This window comes from Arvicola amphibius, chromosome 11 (genome assembly GCF_903992535.2).
Source record: "Arvicola amphibius chromosome 11, mArvAmp1.2, whole genome shotgun sequence".
NCBI lineage: Eukaryota > Metazoa > Chordata > Mammalia > Rodentia > Cricetidae > Arvicola > Arvicola amphibius.
Genome location: NC_052057.2, coordinates 81,370,108 through 81,386,832, shown reverse-complemented (window position 1 = coordinate 81,386,832; position 16,725 = coordinate 81,370,108). Strand labels below are relative to the sequence as shown.

General features: G+C 42.1%; 1 protein-coding gene across 3 annotated transcripts in view; it reads left to right on the top strand.

The window, feature by feature from the left end:
- Positions 1 to 12,947, top strand: part of Klhl32 (kelch like family member 32) — a 219,245-nt gene extending 206,298 nt beyond the window's left edge. For all 3 annotated transcript variants that reach the window (XM_038347465.1, XM_038347466.1, XM_038347467.1), the window contains one exon: positions 8,421 to 12,947. In XM_038347465.1, coding sequence (XP_038203393.1) covers positions 8,421 to 8,582 — 162 coding nt within the window. In that variant the 3' untranslated portion in view covers positions 8,583 to 12,947. The remainder of the gene's footprint in view (positions 1 to 8,420) is intronic.
- Positions 12,948 to 16,725: the final 3,778 nt, after the last annotated feature.

Sequence of the window (16,725 nt, the reverse complement as noted above, 5' to 3'; positions counted from 1 at the left end):
ATCCCTTGCCTGCTGATTCATTGTTAGCAATGTCTGGTTATTGCTGTGCAAACTTTTTATTTACAAAATGAAGATGTGCAAGTATATCTTAAACCACTGAGGACACACACAACCTTCAAAAGTTTCCTCAAGTATTAAGGTAATACTAAACAGATTTTTTAAAAAGTTTTTTAATAAGTGCTTGTGTTAATGGAATAAATTTTACCTTGAAGATCACATAATGAAATAGATTAGTGCATTTTTCTAAAAATAATACGGTAATTCTGCATTTCAGTAGGCATACCGATGAACAGAATCAAGCTTCTTGGCAACTCTATCTATCCCTGTGGCTAACATACTGGTTCTACAAAGTATTAGAAAAACCTGAGGAAAAAGTTTTCTCTTTCTTTAATACTTTTTATGTTTGTTTGTTTGTATGTATGTATGTATGTATGTATGTATGTTGGAGGCACATTCACCTGCCAGCCGTGGTATACATGTGGAGGTCAGAGAACAACCTGCAGAGTTGATTCTTCTTTACCATGTGGGTTCAGGTCATCGGGGTCAACAGGGAGCATGTATACCACTAGACCATCTTGCTGGTCCTGCTTTTATTCTTTCCATTGCTGTATGTCTGTGTCGTGTGATTGTATATAAGTACACATGTCCACATGTGTATAGGCATATTTGCGTATGGGTACACTTGCATGTGTGGTGTAAGGAGACCAGTAGCTGCTTGCAAGTGTCTTCCTCTGTTGTATTAGACTTTATTTAATGAGACAGGATCTGTCACTGAACTTGGCACTCCAATTAGACTATTGTAGCTAACACACCAGCTTGTGGGTAGAGCCTGTCTTTGCTTCCCAAGTGCTGGAATTACAGATGGCCACCACAGCAGGTCTGAATTTTACATGGGTTCTGGGGATCTGAACTTGTATCTTCATATTTGCCGGACAAGCCCATTATTCCCTGAGCTATGTCTCCAGCACAATAAGCATTTACAAGAGCCTTTACAGCTGATATAGATGTATCCATATCAGCATATCACTTAGAGAGAGGTTTGTAAACAAAATCATCACGTATAACAGCAGTTTAAAGACTTATTTTTTTATTGATTTTATTGAGCTATATATTTTTCTCTGCTCCCCTCCTTTCCACTCCCCTCCCCCTTCAACCCTTTCCCATGGTTCCTATGCTCTCAGTTTACTCAGGAGATCTTTTCCTTTTCTACTTCCTATGTATGTCTCTCTTAGTGTCCTCATTGTTTTCTAGGTTCTCTGGGATTGTGATTTGTAGGCTGGTTTTCTTTGCTTTATGTCTAAAAGCCACTTATGAGTGAGTACATGTGATAATTGTCTTTCTCGGCCTGGGTTATGTCACTCAATATGATTTTTTCTAGATCCATCCATTGGCCTGCAAATTTCAAGATGTCATTATTTTTCTCTGCTATGTAATACTCTATTATGTAAATATACCACATTTCCCTTATCCATTCTTTGGTCAAGGGGCATTTAGGTTGTTTCCAGGTTCTGGCTATGACAAACAAAGCTGCTATAAGCATAGCCGAGCACATGTCCTTGTACAATTGAGCATCCTTTGTGTTTATACCCAAAAGTGGTATTTCTGGGTCATAGTAAAGACTTTTTTTTAAAATTATGTGTATGTATGTATGTATGTATGTATGTATGTATGTATGTATCTGTGCCTCTGAGCATGTGAGTGCATGTGTTCACTGAAGTTAGAGGCATTGGATCCACCTCAATCTGGAGTTAGAAATACTTAGGAGTTTCTCAACATGGGTACTGGGAACTGAACTCTGATCTTCTGAGAGAGTGTGTCCACTCTAAACTCTGAGCCGACCCTCTAGCCCCAACAACATCCTTCTACATCATGTGTCTTGCATTCCAGCTATCGACAGCTACTTGCTGGGTATCTTTCCATGTTAACTAGGGCTCACATATTTCTGTTGTGCTGCTGACTGCCGATCTACTTTTTTTTTTCCTGTACTCACGGTAATGTATCAGTGGATGGAGAGGAGAGCCCAGCTAAGTATTTAAAAGCAGGCCACTCCCCTCGCATGATGAGTACCTGCTGGAAGAATAACCATAGAGAAGCAAGAGAGTGGAAGACCGCAGTGCTGGCCACGAGGAAATGTTGGTTAAACAGTTTAAGCCCCTAACTATAGAACATGTTGGAAATTATAGAGTGTTGGTGAGAAGCATATAAGCTAAAACTATCAAAGTTTAAATTTTTGTCACAAACCACAATAGCTCATAATCCAAGATTAATTTAGAAACCAGTAGTCTAATAGCAGGGATGATTAATGAAGATCATAGTTAAATAGTTTAGAAAGACTCTCAATAATACCCAGAACTAATTTTTTTTCTTTAAAAATACCAGCCAATACTCTTGTCTCGCAGACCGCTGCTCTGGCCTCCAATCCAGGTTCATTTAACAGTCATTTGTGGGGTCAGCCCCCGGGGGTGACATACATGAGGAGCCATTTCAACCACTACCAAGTTAGCATATGCCACTCCACTTACTGTGAGGGCCGGGCAGACCGAGGAAAACGGAGACGTTCTTATGTTAATATTTGTCTGAATATTTAGGTTGAGAACCACTAGTAATACAATTGCCGGATACGGATCCTGCAGAAAACAAACGCGAAGGCGCTCTTATTAATTTCATGGGCATGGAGGTGGATGTCTGGCATGGGGCCTGACTCTAATCTGGTGTGCCTGGGGCGACTAGTACATACGGGCAGCCGGGAGGGTGCAGGTGATTCGTCTGTTTCGGGATCGCTCTGCTGCTGTTCTCTTGCCGATCACTTTCTTTTGACTTCAGGATATGCTGCCAGTCTGGCACTGCCGTTTCCCACATGTCTTCTATCTGCCAGTACAGGGGAGTGTTTTGGAGAAAATCTGCCAAAAGCTTTCTTTTTTCCTTCCCAGATTAAATACATTACATCTGCTTAACATATGCAGTCGCTGTTGGCCCAGGGAACCACACAGAAGCTCTTGGGGTGATTACCTCACTGTTATTTTGACTTCTATAAATGTATTCATTTGCAGGAAGGCACTAAATTCTTGCTTTTCTCTGCTACATCCTTGGATTAAAATACTGTCTGGAGCTGCCATTCACAGCCAGCTCACCCTGAGAAAGCCATTTAAACTTGTTGTTTTCTTCTCTGCAAACTGAAGTCAGTACTTAACCTTGTATGGTTTTGATGAGTATTTGGCAAGAAGGAACCACAAAGGGACTGAGTGATTAATCAAGAACAGCACAGACGTTATTCAGAAGGCCTGCAGAGGGAGCGCTAGAGAAAGGAGAGGAGCCAGCAATCCACTTCCGGGCTGGGCGAGTTTTAGGGCAAGAAGGGGACAGAAGAGGACTGAAATGTTTTCCTGCTCAGCTGGTGGTTGGCCATTGTTAGGGAAGTGGCTTAATGGGTATGAGGCTGTTACGACCAAATCCGCCAAGTCCCCTCAAAGCCAACCAGGAAACTGAGTCCCACATGTAAAAGCAAAGAGCCTTTATTTTAATCAAGTTTGCAAACTCAGTCTCTCTGCAAGTCCAAGGTATTGGAATAACGGGAGAGCCCCAAACTCAATTAGAATTAGGTTTTTAGTAGTAAAGATGGGGGTGAGGGGTCTCTGAGCTTCAAGACCTGATTGGCTGACATTCATCTAGGGGTGTCCTGGTGAGGTGTGTACGTGATCTATCTATAGCGGTTGGAATGTTAGGCATTTCCTTTGAATGAATGGTTTGCTCCTGGGCGGTGGTCGGATTGTCTCAGCTTGTGGTTCTTTCTGCTACCAGGTATTGCTTCAGGGTAAACTACTGAGACTCAGGCCACTTATTAAATTTATTGAGTTCTATTCTGGCAGGTAATAAATGTAAAGAACTTCCTTTGGATGACCTTCCTAGACTTAGCTTATGGGGTAGCCAGCTATTTCTGGGGATCCATCAGTCAGGGAGCACTAGAATCTAAACCAATTATTTTACTTCATGGATTGTCATTGTTTAATCCAAATGGTAGCGCTTCAGAGAACCACATGGCTGTAGTTACTAACATTGCCGAGACAGGCAGAAAGGGAAGCCCAGTTGCTATTGTGACTTGGCGCTATACAAGGGCCTCACTGAGCAGAGATACACCCTTGAAGCAGTCTTTGATATCAGACACTTTGGAGGATGCTGTTGGCGTGTCTTCTGGGGGTGTCCTTGATAAAGGAGTTCAGTTACTTGGATACAAAATAGGCTAGGAAACTAAGGAGGCGGGGCCTAAGGACTAACAGGAAGAGGAAGGAGCTAGCCAGGGCTGCCAGCATTCCCTAGAGCTGGAATGTCAGCAGAGTTCAGATAGATGCTCAGGCTCAGGGGAGTAGGGGAAGACAGTTTGGTTGCATCTCAGACCACTCTAGACTGGTTCATATAGAAGTGGCTCATTCTTCCTGGAGGAAGAGGCCCCTCCTTTCTTGGCAATAAGGAAGCTCAGAACGAAGCAGTTTTAGAGAACACCTACCAATAAGCCTATTTGGGTTAATACGATTATAATTGTTGTGTGATGCTCTTCCCGAGGAGATGTAAGCAAACATCTACTTACCCCCGTAGGGAGCTAAGGACAAACCAAAGTCACACTTGGTGAGCCAATGAGTCTTACTGGGGTTACTTACAGGAATGCGGGTGAGGAATTACTTAGAGGAGCAGAAACAACTCAGACAACTGCATCACCCAGCATGGATAACAGCTTCCAAAGGCTGGGAACCGGGAGCTCACTTCCCAGCCTTCAGGCACGTCAACAGCTTGGGTAGTATCTTTTCCTAGTGCCCCTGAAGGTCTGCAGCTCTTCCAGGCAGTTTAACTGGTCTCTGTCTCTTTCTTCCAGGCTGCTGCGCCTGAGTCTCTCCCTACACTGCTCTGCTTGTGTGAGCTTCTGTGAATCTTGTCTTGACCCAGAGGGACTCTTAGCTGTCTTTATTTTTTCTGTACTTTTGGGGAAGGAGAGGACTAGTGAATCAGGTCAGTTTCAGGGACTTCCTGGAGCCATTTGGAGTTGTTGACTTCCTGTTTTAAGGAGCTTCCCTTCAGGATGGAAGTGTTTCATCTCTCAGAACATCCTATTGTTTCACCTCCATGTAAACATCCTGTCCTCACATATCCTGTTTTACTTGCCTTTCACATCCTATGCCTTAAGAAGTTTCCCTCCAGGATGGAAGGCTTTGACCCTGAAGGAAACTCCTGGCAACAGGTGGCTATTTTCATCTAGGCGATCTGAAACGCATAAAAAAAAAACTGTTGGAAGCCAGTGGTGATGCACGCCTTTAATCCCAGCACTCGGGAGGCAGAGCTCTGTGAGTTCGAGGCCAGGCTGGTCTACCAGAGCTAGTTCCAGGGCAGGCTCTAAAGCTACAAAGGAACACTGTCTCGGGGGAAAAATTAAAAAAAAAAAAGAATAAAGTAAATAATAATAATAAAAAGAGCTGTTGACAACAGACCAGAGGAGGGCATGCCAGCTATGTCTATATAGATGGCAGAAAAACATCCAAGCCTTCAAGGAGAGAGAGTAAGTGAGGGGCTCCTTTACGATGTGCAGTTGAAACCAACAAGGGCATTGAAGCAAAAAGGATAAGAATTCATATTTTCATATGCTCAACTGTCTGAGACACAGAGCTAAGTTGATATTGCAGGGTGGGGTAAGGGGAAGCGTTGAGATATAAGAGGTGTGAGAATTCTTATTTCGTCAATGATACAAGCTAGAGTTATCTGAGAAAAGGGAGCCTTCATTGAGAAAAGGCCTCCCTAAGACTGGCCTGTAAAGAAGCCTGTTGGGCATTTTCTTAATTAGTGATTAATGTTGGAGGACCCAGGCCATTCTGAGTGGTGCTACCCATGGGCTAGTGGTCCTGGAACAAAAAAGAAAGTGGGCTGAGCATAGGAGCAGGCAAGCCAGCAAGCAGCATCCCTCCATGACTTCTGCTTTATTTCCTGCCTCCAGGTCCTGGCCTAATCTCTCTCCGTGATGGAGTGCGGGCTAAGAGTTGTGAGCTGAAACCAACCCCTTTTCCCCCAGATTGCTTTGGGCAATGCTGTTTTGTCACAACAATAGAAACCCTAAGACAGACATCGGTACCAGGTGCAGGGGATATTGTTTTGACAGACCTGACCATGTATTTTCAGGAGAAATATGGTATTTGAACTTTGGGCTGGAAAAGGCATTGACTATTCAGAGCGTCAAGATCTGTTGTGGGGGCTAAGAAGATAAACCTGAGAGCAGCGTCGATGACGGAGGTCTGACTTGTGACGTTTCCGAGGGAAGTTTGAGAGTCCCTAAAGGACCCTATCACGTCATTAGATGTTTTAAACTAAGAATCCATGAGTCTGGTCAGTTGGGTATAAAGATTACCAAAAGACCAGAACTAGGAAAGTGAATCTTTGCTTTGGGGGACAATTGATCCTGGTTAGCTGGAGCTGAGGAATTGGTGCTGATTAGAGGGGAGACCAACATCAGCACCACCAAGGTGAAATCTGAGAAGCTGTGCTCCAGAGAGGGGAGCGGGAAGGCTCCATGTCACACTGGCAGCTGAGCCTGGTAATGTATAGACGTTTCTCAGGTGGTACTGGTTTTAAAGGCATGAAGGGGTCGTTGAGAGCTGAAGTTTTGCCTGTGTGAGAAGAGGACAGGACATCGGTGAAGGTACAACTTCAGCCACAGCAGAAACCCCAGGACTGTAGGGGTAAGGGACAGAAGGTGAGACCTGGGATGACTACAAAGGACAGTAGCAGCTGTCGGGTGGATCCAGCCTGAGACTGAGACAAGCTGTGTGTCTCACAGCTATCAGTGGTGGAGAAACAGAGACCCAGCCCAGAAGATTTTGAGTCTTAGATGTCAGACAGTAAGCTGTATACACTGCTGATTTGTGATTTGGATGTGACTGTGCTCTGGTTCTCCCCTCTTGGAGTAAGAAAGCAGTCAACTTGTGGCTTTATTTTACAGGAGCCCAGTTTAGAAGCTTTGGATATTTTAAAGAGTCTTTGAACTGTGAGATTTTAGGTGTTTTTTTCTGTTGATTTTTGTTTGTTTTTATTTTGTTTTGTTTTAATAGACTGAACTATTTTTTATTCATTTATTTAATTTTACACCCTGGCCACAACCTCCCCTGCCACCCTCCATTTCCAGTCCCTCTCCCCCATTTCCCACTCCCCTACCCCCAATCCCTTCCTCTTCCATCTCCACCCAGGAAAGGGCAGGTCTCCTGTGAGTATCCGTATAACATGGCCTATCAAGTTGCAATAAGACTGAGTACCTACCCTGTATTAAAGCTGGGCAAGGTGGCCAATATGGGGAGTAGGGGTCCAAAAGCCAGTAAAAGATTCCGAGACAGCCCATGTTCCCACTGCTAGGAATCCCACAAGTGGACCAAGCTACACAACTGTAACATATCTGCAGAGAGCGGTTCAGTCTCTGCAAGCCCCTATGAGCCCAGGTTAGTTGATTGTGTGAGCCTTTCCATGGCGTCCTTGACCCCTCTGACTCTTACACGCCTTTCCCTTCCTCCTCCACAGGATTCCTGAACTCTAATGTTTGGCTGTGGGTCTCTGCTTCTCCTTCCATCAGTGGTTGGAGGACACTTCCCTGATAATGGGGCCAGGCACTAGTCTGGTCACAGGAGAGAGCAAATGCAGGCTACTTATCCACTGTTGCTAGGAGTCAAAGCTGGGGTCCTCCCCGTAGACTCCTGCACCAGGCTTCAGCCTGACCCCGAAATGCTCCTCCTCCAGTAGTCTCCTCAGCACTCTCCCCTCCACACCCCAGCCAATCCGATCGCTCCTGTTCCCTTCCTAACCTGCCCTCAGCAGGCTCACAAAATCTCCTCTATGTCCTCTTCCCAGGGAGACCCCGTGTCCACCCATAAACTCTCCTTGTTAACTAGAGAATGAACTTTTATAGTGTTTGAATTTTTAAAGACCACAGGACTCTAAGTATGGAATGTGTTTTTGTTTTTGTTTTTTTTTTTTGCACTGTGCAAACACTTTTATTTCCTTTCGGTCTTTTGCAGATGGAATGTGTTTTATATTGAGATATTGGTATTACGATGAGATCTTGTGGATGAATGAGAAAGTATTACAGCTGAATAATAATATGTTCATATGTCAAGTTGAAAAGGGGCCACTTGTTCTGTTTTGCTTTTTATTTTTCCTGTCAGCTTGACATACGCTAATGCCATCTTAGAAGAAGAAACCCAGTGAGAAAATACCTCCGTAAGATTGGTCAGGATTGGCAATCCTGGGTGGCATATTGGTTGAGGATTGCCTTTGGTCATCATATCTTATCACAGCAGCGGAAAAGTAATCAATGTACACAGTGGGAAAATAGTAATGCCTCGGGTGGTCTCTTCTATGCATAGGCAGCCTTGAGTCATATATCCCTCCCTTTTGTGCAGGTACTGGATGTAAGCAGAGAAGGCAAAGAAGAGGTGTTCTATGGACCTACACTTCCCTTTGCTTCGAATGGCATAGCAGCATGCTTCCTTCCAGCTCCGTATTTCACGTGCCCTAACCTTCAGACCCTGCAGGTGCCTCATCACAGAATCGGCACAGTCTGAGAAGCCAGCACCGTTAGACAGCATCAGGGGCCTGAAGGAGAGCTTGACATCTGGATACCGGCCACGAACATCCTCAGTGCTCCATGCTTCCCTGTCTTGTTTTACAGGTCTAAAATTGTCTAAACACTAGCAAAAAAGAAAAAAAAAAGAGCAATTTTCTAAAACATATTGTCACTTCTTTTCCATGTATGTTAATACACAGATGTATAATTTTTGTTGTGGTGCACCATAATGCTGTCCTATGGGCACATTACGTTTCGTGGATCTTTAAGACATTCCTCTTACCCTGTTCTTATCAGCGCCATCCAGGGTCACGTGACACTGTTAGTAAGGCACCTTTCACGTGCGGTATTGGTTGTCTCCTAATCTTTTGTACTTCTTCTGCCCTTGACTGCTTAAACATCAGTCATTTTTCAAAGCGTCAGATTCTGCAGCTCTGCTCAGGAGAGGTTAGCAGGGCCATGTCATAAGCGCTAAGTACCATGTGTTACTCAAGGTGATAGGAGCAGCTGACTTGGAAAAGGTAGATTTCCAGCCCTGCTTACTGTGGGAACTTTACAGCCTCAAAAGATGGTAACTGCTCATCTCCACGTTAACTGAAAAGAATGCTGTGAGAATCAGGCAAATGCTCGGAACTTTGCCTAAGAAGAAAAGTTACTCAAATTCTAAGGTGTTTTACAGTCTTTTAGAACCTTGTTAACTGAACCACATCCTGTGGGATAAACAAGTCTGAGAATATCAGAAAGACACTGTACCTATCATACCTAAGAACACCAAAGATCCCTAAGCTTGTAAAAATTCTTGCCTGAAGGAATTCTCTTAAATGCCTCATCTTAAACAACAAATATTAGCCGTACTAGCCATGGTACCACAGAAGGCTGTGACATAAGTCTGAACAGAGAGTGGGCAGTTCTAATGGACATTTTTCCAAGTTACTAAAGGCTATGCCAATCCTGAGTACTTCTGGGATTCCCCACCACTGCCAAATACATTTTTTATTACTACCAATTTTAATGATGCACAGTTCTTTTTTTAGTTTAGATTTTTGGGTTCACTTTATCTACAACCAAAATAAATCATCCTAATAATAACATTTTAACATAAACTCAACATGTTTGTTTTCCCAATCTTGCCAAAACTTGAGGTCATTTTTATTAAACGGCTGCTTTCCCGCTGCTGCTCGGTCATTTCAGCAGTGCCTGTCACAGAAACTTTTAACTCTGGAACCACTTTTTTTTTTTAATCATCATAAATAAATGGAAAAAAATAACCCTTTTCTGTTTGTTTAGGGTTGCTTCAACAGGCTATGTAACTATGCTGGCCCCTAACTCATGATCCTCCCAGATAAAACAATCTCTTTATCTTAGCAATTTCACTAACTTTAAGCACCGTGTAAGGATACCTAACGTGTGGTTCTTGAGAGTAAAAATGATCTAGTTACTGGACAGGAAGAGATGAAAAGGGCGAGGAGGAAAGGTAACAACTCGAGTCAGATAGAGCAGCGACAGCTGGTGCAGACAGACGCTGCAAGCACTTAAAAACCTGCCTCGGAGCCTTCAGAAATAAACGTAGACATTCTGCCATTCTCAAAAGTGCATTCCTGCCCTGCTGAATTCTTACAAAACAGACATAGATAACAAGTGTTTCAGACTTACTGATGTCTCTAAAACCATTAAATACATAATGCTATAGTAAACAAACAAGCAAACACACAAATAAATGAGCAAATAGTTATATTCCCAGGTCCTATACCCTAAATGAAAGGAAATGGCTTCAAAATAAGCTTGCCCGAATGACAACCTTAGACATTCTGGATTCATTTCTAAGCATTCATTTAAGTCAATATAAACCACCAGTTAGTTTCTCCTTGATTGTGTTCATGGCAGACTTCTTGCTGAGTATGGACATATTCTTCACATCTCTAATCAAAGAAGAGCATCAAAACTATCACACGCCTTTACTATGAAAAAAAAAAGATCCATATCACACAGTTAGATCCCTTCCCCCAAATTGTCTGCAATAAGGAAACCAGTCTATGGAATTATAGTTGACGTATATTATACGCAAATCCCATTTGGAATACTGTTATATACCTATCTACTATTCAAGCATAGTATCCATTAATACTTGTCAATCCTCAGAATTAAAGACTGGATTTTACTTTCCCTATAAGACCAAAAGACTTTGAAGCACCTAAATATCACTTGCGGATTCTACTTTAAAACATAAACTGAGTTTCCACAATAATTCTGTTGTGAAAGGCAAAGCTGGCAAAGACATGACTCTCCATCTACAATGTAAGATGCAATAAACCCCCTAATCTTTAAAAATAAGATGCCAACTACATCACAATTATGGCACCCTTTGAACCTTCTTGTTTTCTTCACAACTAAGTACATACATAGCATCCCCTTCACCTACCGCAGAAGTGGAAGCCTTCAATTGCTTTCCCAGAAAGTATAAATGCAATAGGAACAAGAGATACTGTTTCTCTAAGTAACATGGCTCATCTTTTATTTTCACTGGATAATCAGCGACACACTGCAGGTCAAATGCACACATTAAAATTGATATACCTATCTTTCATCTTTATTATATGCAAACAACCTATAAACTACATATAAAATAATATCTATAACATGTAACAAACTGGGTAACTGTCGGCACAACAAAGTTCTAAGTAAGGACGGGGATGTAGCCTGGTTGGTAGAGTGCTCACCTCACCTGCCCGAAGTTTAGGGCTCTGCTGTAATCCCAGTTTGCTTGGAAAGTGGAAGTCAGAGGATCCGAATTCAAGGTCACTCTTGGCTACAAAGAATTTTCAAAGAAGCCAGCCCAAAACAGAGACACTGACCCTGTCTTTCACAAATAAACACATAAGTAAAATAATAAAAATCAGTCAATTAGAATCGTGTGGTGCCGAATCAGGTAAGCTCACCATACAGAAGATCCCAGTGAAATCACAACTCTTATATTTAGAAAGAGTATGCTATTTTGCTAGACTCCTAGACTGATTGTTTTAACTAAATAAAGCACACTGTTTTTTACTGACATTTTACACTCTTGCTTGACTAGGCAATACATTTGATTCTAAGAAGGATAGGCATTTGGTGTTGCTCAGTGCATGAAAGAAGATGTAAGACACAGAGAGAACAGATTTCCTTGAGGGTTTCCCCAAAGTGTAGAAAGATACCAATTTTTATATAAAATACTAACTGCCAAAGATCCTGTGGAAACTGTGTGATTATTCTGATGAAGGACACCTGTCACTCACTCCCTCACTCAAGCACTCAGTGGGAGGCTGAGGTAGGAGGATTGTACATTTAAGGCTGGTCTGGGATAAACAGCAGGACACTCAAAAAAGAACAGAAATAAGAACAAAACCTAACAAGAGAGAAAAACTATTTGTTGAGAACAAATGAAAATAAGCCCATATATTATTTAAGAACAAAGTATCTCATAAATGAGGAAGAACATGGTAGAGGTGTTTATCACCAAGTTTGAAGGCCTGCGTCAGATTCCTCAGACCGACATGGTGGGAGAACCGATTTCTCCAAGTTATCCTCTGACCTAATGTATGTACGCACACACACATATACAAAAACAGGTGGATAAAGCAAGGATTTTGAGATTGAGTGTGGCTAGCTTGAATAGTGAGCCAGAATTCATACACTGAGCCCCCATATCAACAAAACAATATCACTAAGCAAACAAAACAAACCACTAAACCAAACACACCAAACTTGAGGAAAAGTCTGATAGAAGCTACAAGCTAATATATATCCATCAGTCCAAGACATAATAAAAATACTTTCTTAAAAAATGCTGAGATAGAAAAGCAAGTCAAATGCAGTCATCCATCACTTAATGGCTGGGATGTATTCTGAGAAATGCATCCTTAGGCAAAATCATTGTACTAGCACGATAGGTGGTAGTCAATCATTTGTGGCCTCTGGACGCTATCCAGATATGGGGTGCTGGTCTAATAAGGCTTACTGTTTTACAATAAGTTTTTCTGAGTACTTTTATATAGTAGGTGTACAATCTAAAACAAAGAGGGGTAATAAGTACACAAAGCACCAAGTCATCTATCATGAAGTCATATGTACTGTACATAGTTATACGTGCTATATAGAATTCTGTGTCTGGCAGGGTGGTGGGCTCACCTGTCCCAGTGTCACTACTTGTGTTGAGTATATTACACTGTGATGTTACAATGGCAATGTACCTAGGTGGTAGGGACATTGGAGATCTGCCATAATCTCATGGGATTACCATGGTATGTGAGTCCTATCACTGAAACATCATATACCACATGATTTTACTTAAGAGAAAAATGATATATAGATGTTTAAAATTATGAAATCTTTCTAGTGCAAATGAACTTAGTACTCTTTGATTTTTGCAGATCATCCTCCAAATTTCTCTTACCTATCTAGTTAGATGCTAATTAAATTGAAGTTTAAATCAAAACCAAATCTTAATGTCTAATAAAACGTTTTCATCACTCTGTTGTCCTTCGCTTTTATATCTTTTATACCCAGCCCATCTGGTGATTTATAGGTATCTGACTGGAACGCTCACATGCCCAATACATATTTTTCTTCCTTTTTTGACTGCTTTAAGTTCTACAGAAGTGAAATTTATTAATTTTCAGCCTTATGAAAAGAGTGATACACTGTGCTGGCCCGCTGAATGAACCTGCGTGCAGAATGAACAGTGTTCCGAGAAAGTGAGCAGGTCTAGAGAAAAGAAACTTGAAACTGTCAATTTCATGGCTGTCTAAATTTTTTTTTTTTCTGCTGTGATGTACACCTCATGACCAAAACAACTTGGGAGGGAAAGGGTTGCTTTCAGCTTGTAGTGGCAGTCCATTATTAAGGGCAGGGCAGGAGCTCATGGTGGGAACTGAAGCAGAGGACATGGGGGAACACTGCTTACAGGCTGGCTCATCTTGCTTTCTTCTACTACCCTGAGCCACCTACTAAGAAGTGGCATGGTTCTCAGTGGACTGGACCTTCCTCTATTAGTTACCAAAGGAGTGCACGACAGACCTGCATACAAGCAATCTGGGGGAGACATTTACTCAACTGAGTTTACTCTTCCCAACTAACTCTTACTTGGGTCAAGTTCACAATAAGCCAATCAGGGCATTGGGGATTGTGAATAGGGCAGCAGAGAACATGACTGAGCAACTATCTCTGAAGTAGAACATAGAGTTCTTTGGGTGTATGCCCAGAGGCGGGAGAGCTGTGTCTTATGATAGTCCTACCTTCAGTTTTTTAAGGTCTACTGATTCCCATCATGGACTCCATCAGTTTGCACTCTGTAGTGGTTTGAAAGAAAATGGCCCTCACAGGCCCATAGGACACTGTCAGATGTGGCCTTGTTGGAGAAGTGTGTCACTGGGAGTGGACTTTGAGGTCTCAAATGCTCAAGCCAGGCCCAAAGGCTCCCTTTCTCTGATGCCTGCTGATCTGGATGTGGAACTCTCAGCTACCTCTGCCTGCATGTAGCCATGCTTCCCACCATGACAATGGACTAAACCTCTGAACTGTAAGGCAGCCCCAATTAAATTTTTCCTCACAGAGTTGCTGTGGTCATGGTATCTCTTCATAGCAACAGAAAACCCTAAGACATACTCTACTAGTGAATACGTCTTCCCCATTCTTTACATCCTAGCCAGCATTTGCTTTCCAGATAAATACCATTCAAACTGGGGTAAGATGTTTTAATTTTCATTCCCTCATTGCAAAGGATGTTGTACAGTTTAGTCTTTTTGTTGTTGTTGCAAGCAGAGTCTGCCCTTCTGTTTCCTGGCTGCGCAGACCCAAATAATCACACAGAAACTATATTAATTACAACACTGTTTGACCAATAGTGTAGGCATATTTCTAGCTAGCTCTTACATATGAAATTAACTCATTTCTATTAATTTGTGTATTGCCACAAGGCTGTGGCTTACCGGTAAGTGTCCGGGTCCTTCTCCTTCATTGCATCTCTTTGACTCCGCCTACTCTCTTATTATCTCTGTTTGGATTTCCCATCTGGCTTTACTTTGTTATGCCTTGGCCCAAACAGTTTTATTCATCAACCAATAAAAGTAACACTTATACAGAAGAACATTTCACATCATTTTTTCTCTTTTTTTCTTTTTGTTTTTCAAGACAGGATTTCTCTGTGTAGCTTTGGAGCCTGTACTGGAAATCGCTCTGTAGACCAGGCTGGCCTTCAACTCACAGAAATCCAGCTAACTCTGCCTCCTGAGTGCTAGAATTAAAGGCGTGTGCTCCAACAACCAAGCACAGATGTTGTATACTTTTAAAACTCTGTCTCAACCACTTATTTTAAATATGTGTGTGTGTGTGTGTGTGTGTTTGCATTTGTGTTTCCTACATGTGGTCTGTAGGTACCTGCAGAGGCCAAAAGAGGGTATCAGATTTACTGAATCTAGAGATGATTATGTGATTCCTAAGGTGGCTGTGTGGAACTAAATGTGCATCCTTTGGAAGAGCAGCAAGTACTCCTGCTTTCCCTTTCTTAGCCAGCTTTGTCCTCTTATTTATTTATGTTTGAGAGTTTCTTGTATGAACACTGTATTATAGCATTTCTCCTTCCATCTCTTCTTTGTAACCTCTTCCATGGCCCCCCACTCCTCAAATTCATTGCCTCTGTTCTCCCCCCTTTCACACACACACACACACACACACACACACACACACACACACACACACAAACACACACACACACACACACAATCCCCATAAGGAAACAATCAAAGTTAAGATATGCATAAAACAACAACAACAACAAAAAAACCAAACTTTTTTTGCGGGGGAGGGAACATCCTGGAATCCCTTATTTATAATTTAGAACTCAAACAAACAAAAAACCCACAAGGCATACTGTATTGGCCCCGTTTCTGTTGCTGTTCTACACATGACAAAGGGTAGCTTCAGAAGGAGTTTACTTTGGATTATAGTTCCATCAAGGGAGGCATGGCAACAGAGCAGGAAGATGTGCGATCGCATCCAGAACTCTGAACAGGAAGAGAGAACCCTTCCTGAAGTGGGGCAAATCTTTAAACCCCAAAGCCACTTCCAGGGACATTTCCTAAACCTCCCAACTGAGGACCAAGTGTTCAGATTCATGAGCGTCTAGGAGACACTGTCATTCAAACCACCATACATTGTTATAAATAACACAGTAAGTAGTCCTGTCTATAAACTCAAACAATTCAGACCTTTTACAGGTATTATCCATGGATTTCTATAACACTGTGAAATTAAAAAGATTTACTTACTAATTTTTTTTTGTCCATGAAGAATGGTTAGGTGAGCGAGCACCTGGTTTACCTAATGCAGGTCCTTAACTGTAGGACTGGATGGAACTCCTTGTATTTAGTGATGCTCACCACAGAAACGAGTCAGGACAAGGCCCAGCAGGTGAGGTGTGCAGCCTCCGTGAGACAGTTAAACAGAGGAAACAAGGAAGAAAAGGCCCAGCAGGTGAAGTGTGCAGCCTTCGTAAGTTACTAAGTTATAAGAGGAAGGAGACAAGACAGCTGACTTCTCAGACTTCTATACTTTAGATGTTTATTGGTTGGGGAGGAAGCCCTGTTGGAGTAGGACATGAGAAGGCAGGCAGACAAGACAGGGAAGGGGAACAAGAGAACAGACTTCTTTTATTAGTAGTTTTAAGATGCTTCCAGAATATTAATTATTTTTCTAATTTCTATATTTCCTCTCCCTTGAGAAGACTTTTAATGACAATTCTGGAAGATGAAGAGAGAAAAAAACCCTAGCAATCTACAGAACGTACACATGAATACTGTTGATATACTTTTAAAACTTTAAACAAACGGTGTGCATGGTCCTCAGTCATAACAGTGACTCCAGAGAGCCGAGCACACCTTTACTGGCCACTTACATGTGCTGTAAGTGTTTATTTGCTAACTTTGGTTTATAACTAAGAAACCCCACAGTCCATATCCTGATACTCACTTTCCCATAAACAGCAAACCAGAACAGGCCAGGAAGAAAAAGGAGCATGAACACAAAAAGATAAGAAGGTTAACAGAACAAACCAGCACCTAAACAGGTTACTGGTATGAACTGGATAATACTCATCCACAGAAAATCTG